This window comes from Betta splendens, chromosome 16 (genome assembly GCF_900634795.4).
Source record: "Betta splendens chromosome 16, fBetSpl5.4, whole genome shotgun sequence".
Taxonomy (NCBI): Eukaryota; Metazoa; Chordata; class Actinopteri; order Anabantiformes; family Osphronemidae; genus Betta; species Betta splendens.
The window spans coordinates 5,036,602-5,051,786 of NC_040896.2; the positions used below are offsets into that span (position 1 = coordinate 5,036,602).

The window sequence follows — 15,185 nt, forward strand, 5'->3', positions numbered from 1 at the left end:
AACAGGTTTATTATGACTAGTTATTTAGACTAATAAACTGTTTAGCAAATACCTGCACAGGCCTTTTCCATATTCTTTCAAAATAAAAGCACAGATCCAAATCTTTTGCTTTAATAGGACTATTCATGCTTTTGAATGGGTAATCGTGACTGGTTAATGTGACTGTTTTACAGTTCCTGTAAACACACTTCCTCAAATTACTTTGAAAATAAAAGCACCAATCTAATTCTTTAGCCTAAATATCGCTTTTCTGCATTTGACTAGTTAATTATAACTAGTTAATGAAACTATTTTACTGTTCAGCAATTATCTGCACACACTTCCTCCAAGGCTTCAACTTTTATAAATTTAAATTCAAATATTTGTTCTGAAGCAAATTTCAGCTGTATTAAATATTTCCGAAATGTTGAGCTACTTATTCAGCTCTTGAAATCAAAACTATTTAATTACAATATTTAGCTATTTCGATACATTTGGCTATATTGCAACAAATTAAGCAAACCTTTACACACTTACTTCATTTTCTGCAGTTCTTTAATTTCAGCAAATCTTTTTCAAGTTTCCTCCATTTGAAATTCCACTACATCAGCTTCTTCTGCAAATACTCAGCATTGTTTAATCAATTACTATTTTTCTTTAGATACATTCAACCATGCTTTACATGCTTGAGCTATTTTCATCTATTTTAAGTACTTTCAGCACTTCTTAAGGATTACATCAGCTTGGAAGCATTCGCTGTAGATTTTCTTATGGAAATGCTTTATCTAGTCTTGCTACTTCTTCTTATTCCACCCTTTTTTCGATTGCTATCTACTTTTTAACACTTCATCGTAGAATCGTCGTTCAACTTTCTAAACGTGTGTCATTTTTAGGAAATGTGGGCTATTAATTTTTATGTTTTCATCTAATAAATTTTTAATGTTATTCAACTTTTTTCATCGTTTTTTTATAATGGTCGTCTATGGGAATCATCGTTCAACTTTTTGTCAACTTCCCTCTTTTCATCAGCGTCTATCATCATCATGGCATAGAAACGTCATTTCAACTGCAAAAGCGTCTATAATCTTTCAACTTTATCTGTTTAAATCAGCGTCCTCCTATGTTCTATTCTTTCCAATTTGTGAGTGTTTAAATATCGGGTGTTTTTTGTTGAATTTTCAGCTTTTCCATGAGTGTGTATTGCCTGAGCTAGAGTGCGTGATGTCATAGGTAGAGTGCGAGGACTAGTTTTTTAAGACAGATCTTCTGTCTTTAACTCGTCACTACGGCCACAATTCTTACTTTATCAGTGTAATTCTTTCACCAAATCGTAGTCATACTTATCATCTTTCTATTGATGTGTCTGCCTAAGCCATCAGATCTACACTTTAGTCACTATCGACCTCAAGGCTCAGAGAGATCCTGAATTTCTCTCTTTAACTCTAATGATAATTTTCGGCAGACGTTTGGGAGAAATGCAGAAAGGGACACATTTTGGGGCGTCCTGCTGATGGATCGACGGGGGCTACTGGGAAGTGGTTCCGTCCCTTCCAAGTGGGATGCTCTGCAGTTTTAATTGCATTAGTCATACACACTTGTCCAGGAATCTGGGGGCTCCTTCCGGGGGGGCCAGTAGACGGAGCCTTCCCATTGATGGCTCTGTCTGCTGGACCCCTCGGAGAATTGAGTATCTCCCAAAGTTCCTCATACTTAGCCACATACACATACATTTAGGGCCCGGGGTGGGCTCCTTCACTGGGGCCTGGGGCTGAGGCCAGTTGTGGCCTCGTCCACTGGCCCTGGTGGAGAGATCACCACCCAGTTTTACCTGCAAAAAGACATTTAGGGCGAGGGGGGGCACTGTCCGGGGGACACACCGTCAGCCAGCGGTTGTGCTCCTGGAGGTGTCACCCACCTTCAGTGCACTTTAGTTCCACACACCCACGTCCAAGCTGGGTTGCAGGGTTCTGGGGTGCCTTTTTCTGCTGCCCTCTGCCTCCCCCGGGTTGGGGGGGTTGGGCAGAGGGAGGAGCTGCGGTCCCTGCCTGGGGCCACATGGACGGCAGGCCGGAGACCTACCCTCCCCACGAATGTGATCAAGCGAATGGTGTGGGTGCGAGAATGTATCTGAGAGTGCATTGGTTCACGTATGATTGACTAGTTTGTTGTGAGAGAGTCTATGGTGTTTGTATGTGTTGATGTGATGATGTGTGTTGCACATGTGGGTGGGTGTATGCGTCTGTGTTTGTGTGAGTTGGTATGCGTGTGGTGCGGTTGAAGTGTGGGGGGTCCGGTTTTTCGCCCGGGGTACGATGATCGTCTGCCTGGGTGGTCTCTTTTCTGCTGACCCCACCAATTGCTGTCCTTGTGCTGCAGGCAGCTGTGGCGCCAGGGGATGAGGTCGGGCCGATGGGGTAGGCCCCGCTCCGCTCGTGTGGGGGGGATGGACTGGGGGCGGGCCCCACTCTGGGCGCGGGGGCATCTTCTGGCGGGCTCCCTACGGACCGTTGGTCCTCGGGCTCTACTCTTTCAGGCCGACCCTCCTGCCGGGGGGAGTGTTTGCCCCTGGTTCTCATGGGGCGGACAGCGTTAACCCCCGGTGGCCCACTCTGGCCTTGGGTGCTGTCTCTGTGGCTGCTGCAGCTCTGCCCGGGGGGCTCTGTGTGGGCGGCTTGGGTCGCAACACCTGCCCTCCTGGAACTGAAGGTGTGTGGGCTCCCTGGCTGCTGGGATTCCTTCCTCTGCTTGCTGGATGGGTGTAGTGGCCGAGCCCCTCACATCACCCTGGCTTCCACAAGTGGCATTGTTCATGCACCACCGTCTGCCTTACCCTTTGGGTGAATAATGTTAAGCTACAGCCTTACTAACCTTGTAGTGGGACACTTTCCAAATCCAACTGTAAGTATTATTGATACTTATCACTACCAATATGAATAATGTGTGAATATGGAATTTGTGGTGTTGTATGTCATGACTTTTATTAAGTAGTATAAGATATGTATAATAATGCACATATGTATGTATATTGTATGTATATGTTTGTATTAGTATGTGCACATACCTTAGCACTATTATTGGTATTAGTATTAATCTCCAAGGTAAACCACAGTACAAAAATTGTTTAGTTATGAATGTGTTAGCCTAAGGTACATCCCTGCTTCTTTTTTTTTTTTTGCTCCGATTGTTTACTTAACAGATTTGCTTGGTTTCAGCAGCTGGTTGCACCCCTTACCCCCCCACCCCCACCCTCCCGCATACACACCCTAAAGCAGAAACCTAACCTGTCCACCAACACAGCAACATCACACACATTTTGGATTAGCTAAATAAACCATTAAATAAACCATAAATCATTCTTGTCAAAGCAAAGCTGTCCATCACAATATGGCATTCAGCGTAATATATGCTGCTTGCTAAACTGCTGGACAGAACAAAAAAAAAAAAAAAAAAAAGAAAGGGACACATTTTGAAATTGCGACTGTGGCTACAGTCTTTAATCCTCAAACATAAAATTCACACCATTTGCTTATTGAAGCCTTGGGACTTGTAAAATAAAATATTTTTTGTGATAACTATTATGGTTTAGCTGGAACAAGCCTGTTTATACAGGGTGAAACTCTGAGCCTGATTTTCCCACCTTTCGTCTCCATGGTGATGGCACAGCTGCAGATTTGAATGACAGGTCAAACTCCTGATGCTCAGTGTAGACAGCAATTCCATACCTATTACTGATTACTCAACTACAGTATTGGATTGTGTAGTAATTAAGCACACACATCCTCTAAATCCTTTCAAAATAAAAGCACCAAGCCAAATAATTAGCTATAATAGCAATATTTCTGCTTTTGGCTGGGTAATTATGACTATTTAAAGATAGATTAACAGTTTAGCAATTACCCACACATGCTTCCTCTACGTCCTTTCAAAATAAAAGCATCAATGCAATTTATTAGCTTTAACTGCACTTTTTTGCCTCTGAATGGTTAATTATGATTATTTAAAGACTAATTGACAGTTTTTACCCCTACACATATCCTCTAACTTTCAAAATAAAAGCACCAATGCAATTTCTTACCTTGATGGCAAGATTTTCTAAAAATGTCTGGCTCTGAATAATTACCAAGCAATAATGAGATTATTTTACAGTTCGGTAAATAACCACTCACACTCATGATGCTTTTATTCTGAAAGGGCTTAATCTAAACTTTTGGTTTTATAGGGCAATTTTTGCTTTTTATTAAATGACTATTTTTTAGTTTAGTAATCACTCACACACAACCTCTAAATTCTTTCAAAATAAAATCACCAATGATATGTATTACCTTAAATGGCAAGACTTTTGTTTTTGACTGGTAAATTTTGACTAGTTAATAAATTATTACACAGTTTAGGAAATAAGTACAAATACTTTCTTCAAATCAAAAGCTAGTCAGCTTATTTATGATTGTCAGCAATGTACCTTGGTGAACTTTTTAATCTTTGACATCCTTTCACCTTGGTCAACATTGGAATTTTGTTAATAGCCATCTTTTGTCATAGTTTTAATCCTTGTCAACGTTTTCTCGTTTTCATCGTTTTGCTGTTGTCAACTTTTTGACGTCAGCAGCTTAATCAGCATTTGGCATCGTCATGCCAGCAGATTAGCTCTCCCACATAATTTCTGGAGAAATTACTTTTTCTAGTTACATTTTGAACTTGTCATAAATACATTACAGATATCTGTAATGTGAAACCTGTCTATCTTATAGATCATTTATCATCTTATAGATCATCTCCGGTCCCCTTGCCACGTTTATAAAGCTCTGACATATTGAAACAAACAGTTCCTTCAAACTGCAGATAAGCCGAGACTTCCGGGCAAGATGGCGAAGGGAGCGCACGTCTGGTAAACGTCCAGCGCAGTAAAACCTTGAAAACGCTAAATTGTGACTAAATATTTGTAAGACCAACTCTCTGTTGAATATCTGGTTAAAAAACAACCTTTGAACCGGCTGCATATTACGTAACACATTCAAAAACTAGATTATACATGGCCAAACTTAACACTAAAGCTATGACTAATGCTAAAGCTAAATCGCTGTATCCACATGACTACTGCACACCTTAGGATATGGAGTGCCAAGGGTATTAAAAACATCTTAACATCGTCCTCGAAACCAGCAGGACCGCAGAAAAACCAAGACCAGACGATAACACCTCTCCCTGGTCATCCATCCATTTTCCAAGCCGCTGAATGCCATATGCGGGGTCGCGGGGGTGCTGGAGCCTATTCCAGTTGGCTATGGGCGAGAGGCCAATGTACACCATGGACGGGTCCCCAGTCCATCGCAGGGCAACACAGAGACATACAACCATTCATACACACACTCACACTTACGGGCAATGGAGGGAAGCCAATCAACCTAATGCACGTCTTTGGACTGTGGGAGGAAGTCAGAGAACACGGAGAGAACCTACGCAAACATGGGGAGAACGTGCAAACTCCACACAGAAACGCTTCTGGGAATCGAACCCAGAACCTTCTTGCTGTGAGTGTGTGTGCTACCCACCGTGCTGCCCTCTCTCGGGTCAAATGTGGATCATTCAAACGCCACAATCTTAGCTGCGATTGATACTCTGAAGGACATTATGACCGACTTTAAGTCAGAGCTGAAACAAAATACTCTGACTATAGCAAATATCGCCAAAGCGGTGGAGTTTAACTCTGCTGAAATCGAATAATGTAAAGATAGAAGCAAAAAGTTAGAAGAAGTGAAATGCCTGAATGAGAAAACACAGCGCAGAATTGGAGAGGAGAACATCAGAGGTGGTAAAGAAAATGGTAGAAGCAGAAAGATACAAGAAAAGATGGAATTTAAGACTAAATGGGGTTAAGGAAGAAAAAGATGAAAACACTAGAGCGCTGGTAAGCGAAATCATCTCAAAGATCTCACCACATTGGAAAGAGAAAATGGACTATATTCTCGATATGGTACACCGTCTGGGCCCAAACGATGTCAACCGCCCTCGACAAATCATTCAGTTCACAGGAAGGAGCTTCAGGGACGAGCTTCGGCAAACAACTAAACATCATCCAGTCTGCAGGGACCTCAACATACGGTTTGCAGAAGACCTCATCAAAGAGGACAGAGAGGCAAGAAAAGCAGTGTGGCCTAAAGTTGAACAGGCAAGAAAGAATAGATGTAAGACTATGTTTCGAGGTCCTTATGCCTTCATCAACGGTCAGAGAGTGACACCATGACTTAAATCAGTATTACTGTTGGCATAAAACGATAATTATAACTTCAAGGTTTTGCTTCCACCAAGTTCTCATTTGGTAGCATCTTCAACTTCATTCTGTATCTGTCAAGTTTATTTCTCTTGTTATATGATACAACTTAAATGCAATATTTCCTTACTTTCCTTAAATGCTAGGGGTCTAAGAGACTTAACTAAGAGAAAAGGTTTCTTCTTATTTTGTTAAGGGAAGAATGTTGATTTTGTTTTTCTACAAGAAACACACTGAAAAGGAAGACAATTTATTCTGGTCTCAGCAGTGGGGTGACAAGGCTTTCTTTAGCCGTAGCAAATCTAGATCAGCAGGCGTCGCTATACTACCTAGAAACTTCCAAGGCCAACTTGTGTCCCATTTGGCAGACAAACACGGCCACCGGTTGATTATCATAATAAATATTGATAATCTGAAGTTCATCCTGGTCAACATATATGGCTATAATAATACTAAAGAAAATAAAAGATTATTAGAACAAATCTCATCACATTTAGACCAACTCAGTTTAACACACTCATCTAATAATATCATACTTGGGAGGGACTTGAACCTAGTACGAGATGACTGTATGGATAGATTTCCTTCTAATTATGCTTTAAGTCACCCCAATGTAATGTTTAACAATTTCTGCAATGAGCAAGACCTAAACTACACATGGAAACACCTTAACCCAGGTACAATACAGTTCACATGGTTCAGCGCTAACTATAATTTAAAATCAAGAATTGACCATTGGTTAATTTCATCTCAACTATTGTCCCATGAAGTTAAATGTAATATTTCTCCTGTTCCATTAACAGACCACTGTGTCATATTTTTATATATCAAACCCAGTATAGGAAAAAATACACAAATAAATACTGGAAATTTAACTGCAGCCTTACTAAAAATAATGATTACTGCCAAAATATTAAATCACTGGTTTTAGAAATTGAGACATCTGAGGAACTTGATTCTCGAGTCAAAAAATGGGAATACCTCAAGTACAAAATTCGCAAATTTTCGATCTCATTCAGTAAAAAATTTAAGAAAGATCTTGAAAAAAATGAGCTGGGCATTATAAAACAGCTGAATGATTACTGTGGTAGGCCTAACCCATCGGACAGTGACAGGCAACAAATTTTGAAACTGCAACTAAATTGGAGGAGCATATATCAGGTCCAGAGCCAGATGGATAGAAGATGGGGAAAGAAATTCAACATATTTTTGCAGCCTAGAAAAGAGAAAACAAAAAAGAAATAGTGTCAAGTCTCTTCTTGTGGACAATGTAGAAATTACAGATAAAAAGCCATATCCTCAGAAATTTTTAGTTTTTTTAGCCAACTTTACAGCTCTAAATTTTCTAGAATAGACTGTGACACCTTTATAAAAGAAATTGCACAACACGTCCCCAAAATAGATGACAAATTTAAACAAACACGTGATAATCAACTTTTAATATCTGAGCTTGACGCAGTGATGAGCAGACTCTCTTTTAATAAAGCTCCTGGTTCAGACGGGTTCACAGGGAACTTTTACAGACACTTTCGGGAGGGTACCAGAAACTTGCTGTATCCAGTCTTCTTGGAAATTTTTTGAGACCTGCACCCTGGCACCTACAATGAAACATGGGGTTATAATTTCCATCCCAAAACCTAATAAAGATCCTAGAATTATAGAAAACAGAAGGCCTATCACATTAAGGAACGCCGACTACAAATTATTAATGTACATCTTTGCCTCTCGTCTTCAGACTGGACTCTCAGAGCTTGTTGCAGAAACACAATCTGTTTCTTTAAAGGGCCGCTTAATCCATAATATAATAATATAATATTAGACTAGTTATGGACATTATTGAATACAGGCACCTTACAGAATACAACGGCTTTATTCTCTTTCTGGACTTCTACAAAGCATTTGACTCGGTTGAGCATATGTTTATTGTCACCGTACTGGAAAAATTTGGTTTTGGAAGTAAATTTAGAAACCTGGTTTACGGTCTATATCAAATTATTAACAGTTGTGTTATTCTTCCAAATGGCACCACCCCAAGCTTCAAAATTGATGTAGGAATCCCTCAAGGATGTCCTATTTCACCATACCTGTTCATATTAGCTACTGAGATGTTGGCCATTCATATCAAGAATTGTAATGACATCAAAAAGTTAAACGTCTTGGGCACAGAAGTCATTATCAGCCAACTAGCAGATGATACGACTTTAAAAGATGAGCATCAAGTCCCAGTAGTTATCAAAAAAATAAAACACTTCTCCAAAGCTTCAGGGTTAAACTTAAACTTAAAGAAATGTGAACTCCTGGCTATCCATGACATACCATTGAAACAAATCAACCACATCCCTGTTAAATCAGAAATCCTATACCTGGGTATTTACTGTACATTAACAAAGACCAAATAATAAGCCAATCAATGAATGTGGGAAAAAAAAAAACTTGATGAATGCAAGACAAAGTTAAACTTATGGCTTCAAAGAGATATATCGCTCCTAGGCCGGATTTACTTGACAAAAATGGAATGTTTATCGAGATGTACCCATCTTACTCTAATGCCATCCCAACTAAAGTAATAAAATCCACCAACCAAATGAATCTGAACTTCATTTAGAGAAACAGGCCTCATTACATGAAAAATAGCTATATGGTCAAAGCACTTAAAGATGGTGGTCTCAGAGTTATTGATTTTGACTGCCTTAATGGAACAAAATGGAACAAACTGGCTAAAATCATGGATCACACACAGCCATTCCTTTTGGTTCTGTATCCCAAATAACTTATTTAGCAAAATGGGTGGCTTACAGTTTTTTTTAATAATTAGTGATTTTGATATTAATAAGCTCCCTATAGCATTGTCAAAGTTTCATAAGCAGGTTTTGTTATATTGGAAATTGTTTTATGTACATAATTTCTCACAACACTTAAATATAATATGGACCAACAAATATGTACTGCATCGCAACAAGTCCTTATTTTAAGATGGATGGTTTGAGAAGAATATATGGTCGGTGACTGATCTGATGGATACTGATGGTAATCTGTTAGATTATGATGAATTCTGTTCAAAACACAGTTTCAATCCTCCCATCTCAGAATTCTTAAAAATACGTAATGCTCTTCCTCGAGAATTTGTGTTCCTAACAAGGAACATAATGACACACCAAATTATAAAACCACAACTGCCCTCATTATCAATTCAAGGATTTCCCCTATTGGACAAAAAATGTGACAATTCTTTTATTAGAAATTGGTTCATTGAACGGGGGGACAAAACAAAAATAATATATTGCACAAATTTGACAAGAACACAGTAAATTCTTTATACACAAAAACAGACTACGGAGATGTCCCCCCAGCTTTAGTCATTGTTTTATTCTCCCTGCATTTGTACCACTACCCACTCTGTAATTATTATTTTTTATTTATACTTTACACACTGTCATTCTTACTTATATTACCTTGTGCTTCCTCCTTAAATATTGTATTACTGTAACCTGTATCCGCCATGTTTGGTGTAAGTGTAATTGACAGTTGTTTGAATAAAAAGTTAAGAAGAAAAAAAAACTGCAGATAAGCCGCTCGGCAGTCACGTGACGTATCGACACCTCTCGTGCTCATTGGTCACGTGATTAGGAACGCGCGCGAGATTCTGCTTGAGGACACTTCCGCTTCAAGAGATCCATGCTGAGTCGAGTGGGAGGTCTCGAGTTGGACATCTCTACTGGTCGCTTAGTTTAAAACGAGCGCACCCCACGTCAGGGCGTGGAGCACTCCGGAAGAAGTTCCTATTCTGTGCCAGAGATCGGGGCTCACAAAAAGACAGCGCCTTGGTAAGTGTTCAAAGTACATTTGTAATTCACAGTCGTACTCGTCACGTTTAAAACTTTTAGTTCACTTTAAAACTTGTATGGTGCGTCATGTTACAATGAAACGGTAGCTCCTGTCATTATCAAGCAACCTGACTACGTTATGTCATTCCGTAAGCTGGACCTTTCCATACTTACAAACAGCTTAATAGTAGAATTCATCAGACAAACACAGTTGCATTGACCTGGCTCTAGGTAGTGTTCTTGGCCTGAACAGCTCCGAGATGATATTCATGCCGTCTCTGGCCTGCTTTCTGGCTGTGGAAGTTATAATGGTCATGCTTTGATGCCAGGCGACTATATAATAGTAGAATACATCAGACAAACACACTTGAATTGACCTGGCTAAATGTAAGTGTTTTCATGGCCTGAACAGCTCCCAAATGATGTTCAGGCCCTCTCTGGCTTGGTTTGTATTTGTGCAAGTTATATTGATCATGTTTTGATGCCAGGCGACTGTATAATAGTAGAATACATCAGACTAACACAGTTGAATTGACCTGCCTCAATGTAGTGTTCTCAGAGCCTGAAGAGGCCGTGTAGTCAAGTTAGTAGTTTAATTAAATCTATATATAGTGTGTGTGTGTGTGTGTGTGTGTGTGTGTGTGTGTGTGTGTGTGTGTGGCTTAATAAACTGGCTAAACTGTAATCCATCATGGACCAGGTCTCTCACCCATTGGAGGACTCACTGTCTGCTCTGGAGAGCAGCTTCAGTAGCAGACTGATCCACCCTCGCTGTGTGAAGGAGAGATATCGTACATCCTTCCTACCTGCTGCTGTCAGACTGTACAATCAGAACTGTTAACCACGTCCCACTACAGTCACTCACCCACTGCATCAGTGGTTTATATAGCAACTTGCTCTGCACAATATTTGTGCAAAATCTGTGAATATTAATTTATATTTTTACCGGTACAAGTCATATACTTATTACTGTGCAATAACCCTGCAATGACCTCATACTCACTCCAACTGTACTGTACTGCTTTGTACTGTGCCAACACAAACTGTTCTGTAGCTGTATTCTCGCTTATCTGTACTGCTGTTGTGAGAAGTAATTTCCCCACTTCGGGACTATTAAAGGTTTTCTTATCTTCTATTCTTAAACACTTTAAATGAACAGGTGAATGAACGTAATACCGTAGAGTGTAGTTCCCTGTTCTAAGCAGTAGGGACCTTTTAGCACCTTCGGTACAGTGCAATGAGATGTTTCTCCACATCCAATCACCAGAGTTCCTGGAATAGAGTGGGATTTTGGTCATGATGATGCCAAGACCAAGATTGATTGCCACAGACGACACACTATGTCATCCACAGTAACAGAATTTTTTTTTTTTTTTTTTTAGGAAAGTAACATTCCGTTTTGCTATCCCCACAACCTAAAACGTGTATTCTGCTGTAACTGGAGATGTCCTACACTGACACCCACCCATTCCCACCCACAGGCAGACCTCGGCATTATAGAGCACACTGAGCCTGTTCGTGGTCATGTCAGGCGTCACTACTGTATAGTCTGTTTGGTGCGCTCTCAGGAGCGGTGTTGGTAACAGACGAGTAGACGTTTGTAAAGTGAGATACTTGTGTATGGGAACATATTGCAAATGCACGATTCATGATATGGCAAATGTTTACTGTTTGATTTTGGAATATTCACTTAGTCAATAGTTCTATACTAAATACAATAAACCTTATTTTCCAAATTTCTTATTTCGTACTGTCACACATCGTGAGTCTTAAAGCTCTTCTCGATAGTTGCAACACTGTTACCGCCAATGTCTCATTAATGGTGTAGTTACTCTATTGTGACAGCTGATTTGAACATAGCAAAGAGCAGAAATGCGGTTTACTTTGCAATTTGGAATCTCTTCCGCCCCGTGGCATCGTTAACACCCTTCCATGTCAGCTGTTTCTGTCAATACGTGCTGTCCAAATCACTGCTTCTGCTTCTCCCTCCGATGAGGATGTAAAGACAGTTTCCTCTGAGATCAAAGCATCAGCAGCTGGGACCTTTGTTTCTTGGACTGTAACAGATGAGCAGTGTCATTCAGAAGTGCATCAGAATCTTTCTGATAAGTCAGCTCGGTAGATGCAGGAGAGGTAGGCAGCAGCCTCCACGGTGTACGAGACTGGTCCAATTTGTAAAACAACAGTTACCGGAACCCACTTAGTTTCAGCATGATAATTCCTTGCCAGTAGAGTCTCCCAGTGCTTTACATATACATTTTTTTGTTTTGTTTGTCATCTGCATTCTTTGAACGGCGCTGTATTTACTCTGCTGGTCATGTCTCACAATTGCTGTGCAGGGGCCTGTGGATAGATGATGACTTTCACTCCTTTGTTGGTGCTGGAGCTAGCTTCAGACACTAAGAAGGAAGCAATTGCATGGCTGCTAAGCAGGATGAGAGACCAACAGCAGAATGGAGGTAAGGTGCTTGAAGTACATGTTACCTCTACTAATATTTGCTTTTTCTCTTATAATAAATATTTTTTTTAAGGTGCTGAGCTGATTGTGGAGCAGCTTGGCCCTGGAGTCAGTACCCAGGAGAAGGAAAACCTCAACATTTTTCTGGTGGGTGCGTCCCGCCAGAGGCTCCTTTCTGGTGCTGAGGAAATTGGCTTTTTCAAGGAGTTCAAGGATGGATCCATGAGGGCCTTCACCTGTACCAACAAATACGACTTCAAAGACTTTAAAGGTAAAGTGAGTCAGAGAGACTCCAGAGACCCTGTGGAACAGTATGACAACCCTGCAATGTTGTCATTTCAAAACCTCATTGACTCAAAAGCATTTATTAGTGTCAGGTGTTGGGGAACCAGAGCACCTTGGCGAGAAGTGGGCTACTGGAACAAGAAAGAAATGGTTGAGATGTTAGAATAAGGCTCTGTTGGAATGCTACTACTCAAGTAACCCTAGTCAGAGGGTGTATATATATATATATATAATATATATATATATATATATATATATATATATATATATATATATATATATATATATATATATATATATATATAATATATATATATATATATATATATATATAAAATACATTTTTATTTATTTTATTTTATTTTCTACCTCTCAGTGAGGCGGCCCTGGCCGTGGTGCAGTTGTTAGGGAACTGCGCTCCTGTTGCTCAGATCACGGGTTCCTCAGAGAGGGGTTGTGTCTGGAAAGGCACCAGGCATAAAAACTTGCCAAATCAAGCATGCAAATCATCTGCTGTCACGACCCCTGACGGGATAAGGCAAAAGGAGTTACCTCTACCTGTCAGTGAGACGTCTACACCTGTCACAGGTGTTTTACTCCTCGTGAGCAAACTGCTCCAGTCATCTCAGATTTGAAGACTCCAGATGCATGGTTTCTTCCCAGTGTCTTCAGTCTTCTTCTTGCCGCCACATCCAGGGAGGTTGGTTACAGCCGCGTGGACCTTAAACTTTTTCAATAATATGTGGAACATCTAGCTGCTTAGACAGAGCCTTTACCTTTAACATGCTTATGGTGTTTTGTTTATGATTTTCATTGTTTTTTTTTTATTATTCTGTTTATCCACAATTCAAAAGCAATGTCTGATTTTCATTGGTTTAATAATAGTAATAAAAAATAATAGTACATTGTTTTTGTTTCAAATTTTTCCTATGACCATTGTGGGTTATTGTTTCATTAACATAGGGATACACATCTAGACTTTGCAGAACTACAGTAAATGCCCAACATGGAGGAAGAAACTTACTGCGCTACGCTTATAATGTCTATAGATACCGTGGTTACAGACACAATCGTGCCATGTCACATTTCACAACCTTCTACAGAATCCTACCTGGTTCACATCACTACATTGAGCGATGGTATTATTGTACCCAGAGCAAATTATGATCAGTTGGTTGTTTTCGTATCGGTTATTAATTGTATAACTAGTCCACTTGTTTGAATAGGTTGAAGAGTCCAATCTGTATGTTCCATATGTGGTTTGGTCTCTCCAAGCTTCCGTAAGTGCTGCAAAAATTGCACATTAAAACAAAGCTGTGGCTTTTTGTTCGTGATCTCTGTTGAGTACGTTTTCTTTTATGGCTGTTTTTATTGGCTATTGCATCAACTACGATATTAACCTTCTAGAGAACTAAATATAGTTTCATATACACGAGGAATCAAACGCACTTCACTGGTGTAGCGGGTGAGCATCAGTGCTGGTCCTTTTTTAAGCAGTGTACTGTGTGCATATACAGTACTTTTTCTCATAAAGGAATCAAAAGGCAGAACCAAATAATTACTTACCTCATTAAAATTCTTCTGACTGCACTGTTTGGCCTCTGAACGGATATTATTCTCAGTGACTGTGTCTGTCTGTCTACAGGGGATGGAGACAGTTTCTTCAGTGTTGCTGAGTGTCAGTACATCATTAAACATGAACTGGACACATTAAGAGCCAAAGATGAAACTCACGTGCCAGGATACACACAGGCCAAGCTGTATCCTGGAAAATCCCTCAGTAAGTCCTCATCTGTCCATTTTATTGGTAGTTTTTTTACTTTACATTATCATTTTCTACATTAAACCAATTCCCTTGGGGGAACAGTGAGCAGCGGGAAGTGTCTTGCTCATGGACCGATGGAACTGGGAAACTTCTGCTTCCCAGGCCAATGGTTTATCTACTGAGATACTGTACCAGGCCTCTGTTTAGATAAGGCTTAGCCCAGGGGTGGCCAACCCTGGTACTCAAGAGCCACAGTCCTGATGGTTTTCCAACTCTCCCTGTCCCAGCTAATACTGATTACCTTGACCAGGTGTGTTCAGTCAATCAGTAACTAACCTACAGTACACATCTGATTAAGGGGTAGTGGGTGGAACGTTGGGAAGCAGGAGGTTTCCTTTCAAACCCAGTTGGTCCCACCAGGTGTGGCCTAGAGCAAGTCACTCACCGAGTGCCCCACGTGTGGCCGCTTGCTGCTACCCCTTATGTGTATGGGTTAAATGTAGAAAAAACAATTTCCCCAAGGGGATCAATAAAGGAATACTTATCTTATCTTCTTCATTTATCAGTCATGTGCAACTGTAATTTATTATGTACGTATGTGTGTAT

The 15,185-nt window shown here is 40.1% G+C and overlaps 1 protein-coding gene and 1 long non-coding RNA gene across 5 annotated transcripts in view; one reads left to right on the forward strand and one right to left on the reverse strand.

Annotated features, from left to right (window-relative positions):
• ano10a (anoctamin 10a) overlaps positions 1 to 15,185 on the forward strand; it is a 48,535-nt gene that overhangs the window by 2,645 nt on the left and 30,705 nt on the right. For 3 of the 4 annotated variants that reach the window (XM_029129178.3, XM_029129180.3, XM_055503045.1), the window contains exons 1-4: positions 9,930 to 10,071; positions 12,411 to 12,530; positions 12,603 to 12,800; positions 14,460 to 14,594. In XM_029129178.3, coding sequence (XP_028985011.1) covers positions 12,425 to 12,530; positions 12,603 to 12,800; positions 14,460 to 14,594 — 439 coding nt within the window. In that variant the 5' untranslated portion in view covers positions 9,930 to 10,071; positions 12,411 to 12,424. Of the gene's footprint in view, positions 1 to 9,929; positions 10,072 to 12,410; positions 12,531 to 12,602; positions 12,801 to 14,459; positions 14,595 to 15,185 lie in introns of those variants that run through there. The other variant, XM_029129179.3, reaches the window with a different exon arrangement.
• Positions 6,495 to 9,778, reverse strand: LOC129603127 (uncharacterized). The gene is made up of 3 exons (XR_008692781.1): positions 9,700 to 9,778; positions 7,789 to 7,845; positions 6,495 to 7,463 (listed from the first exon to the last, which is right to left on the reverse strand). It is a non-coding gene; the product is annotated as an uncharacterized LOC129603127 (long non-coding RNA).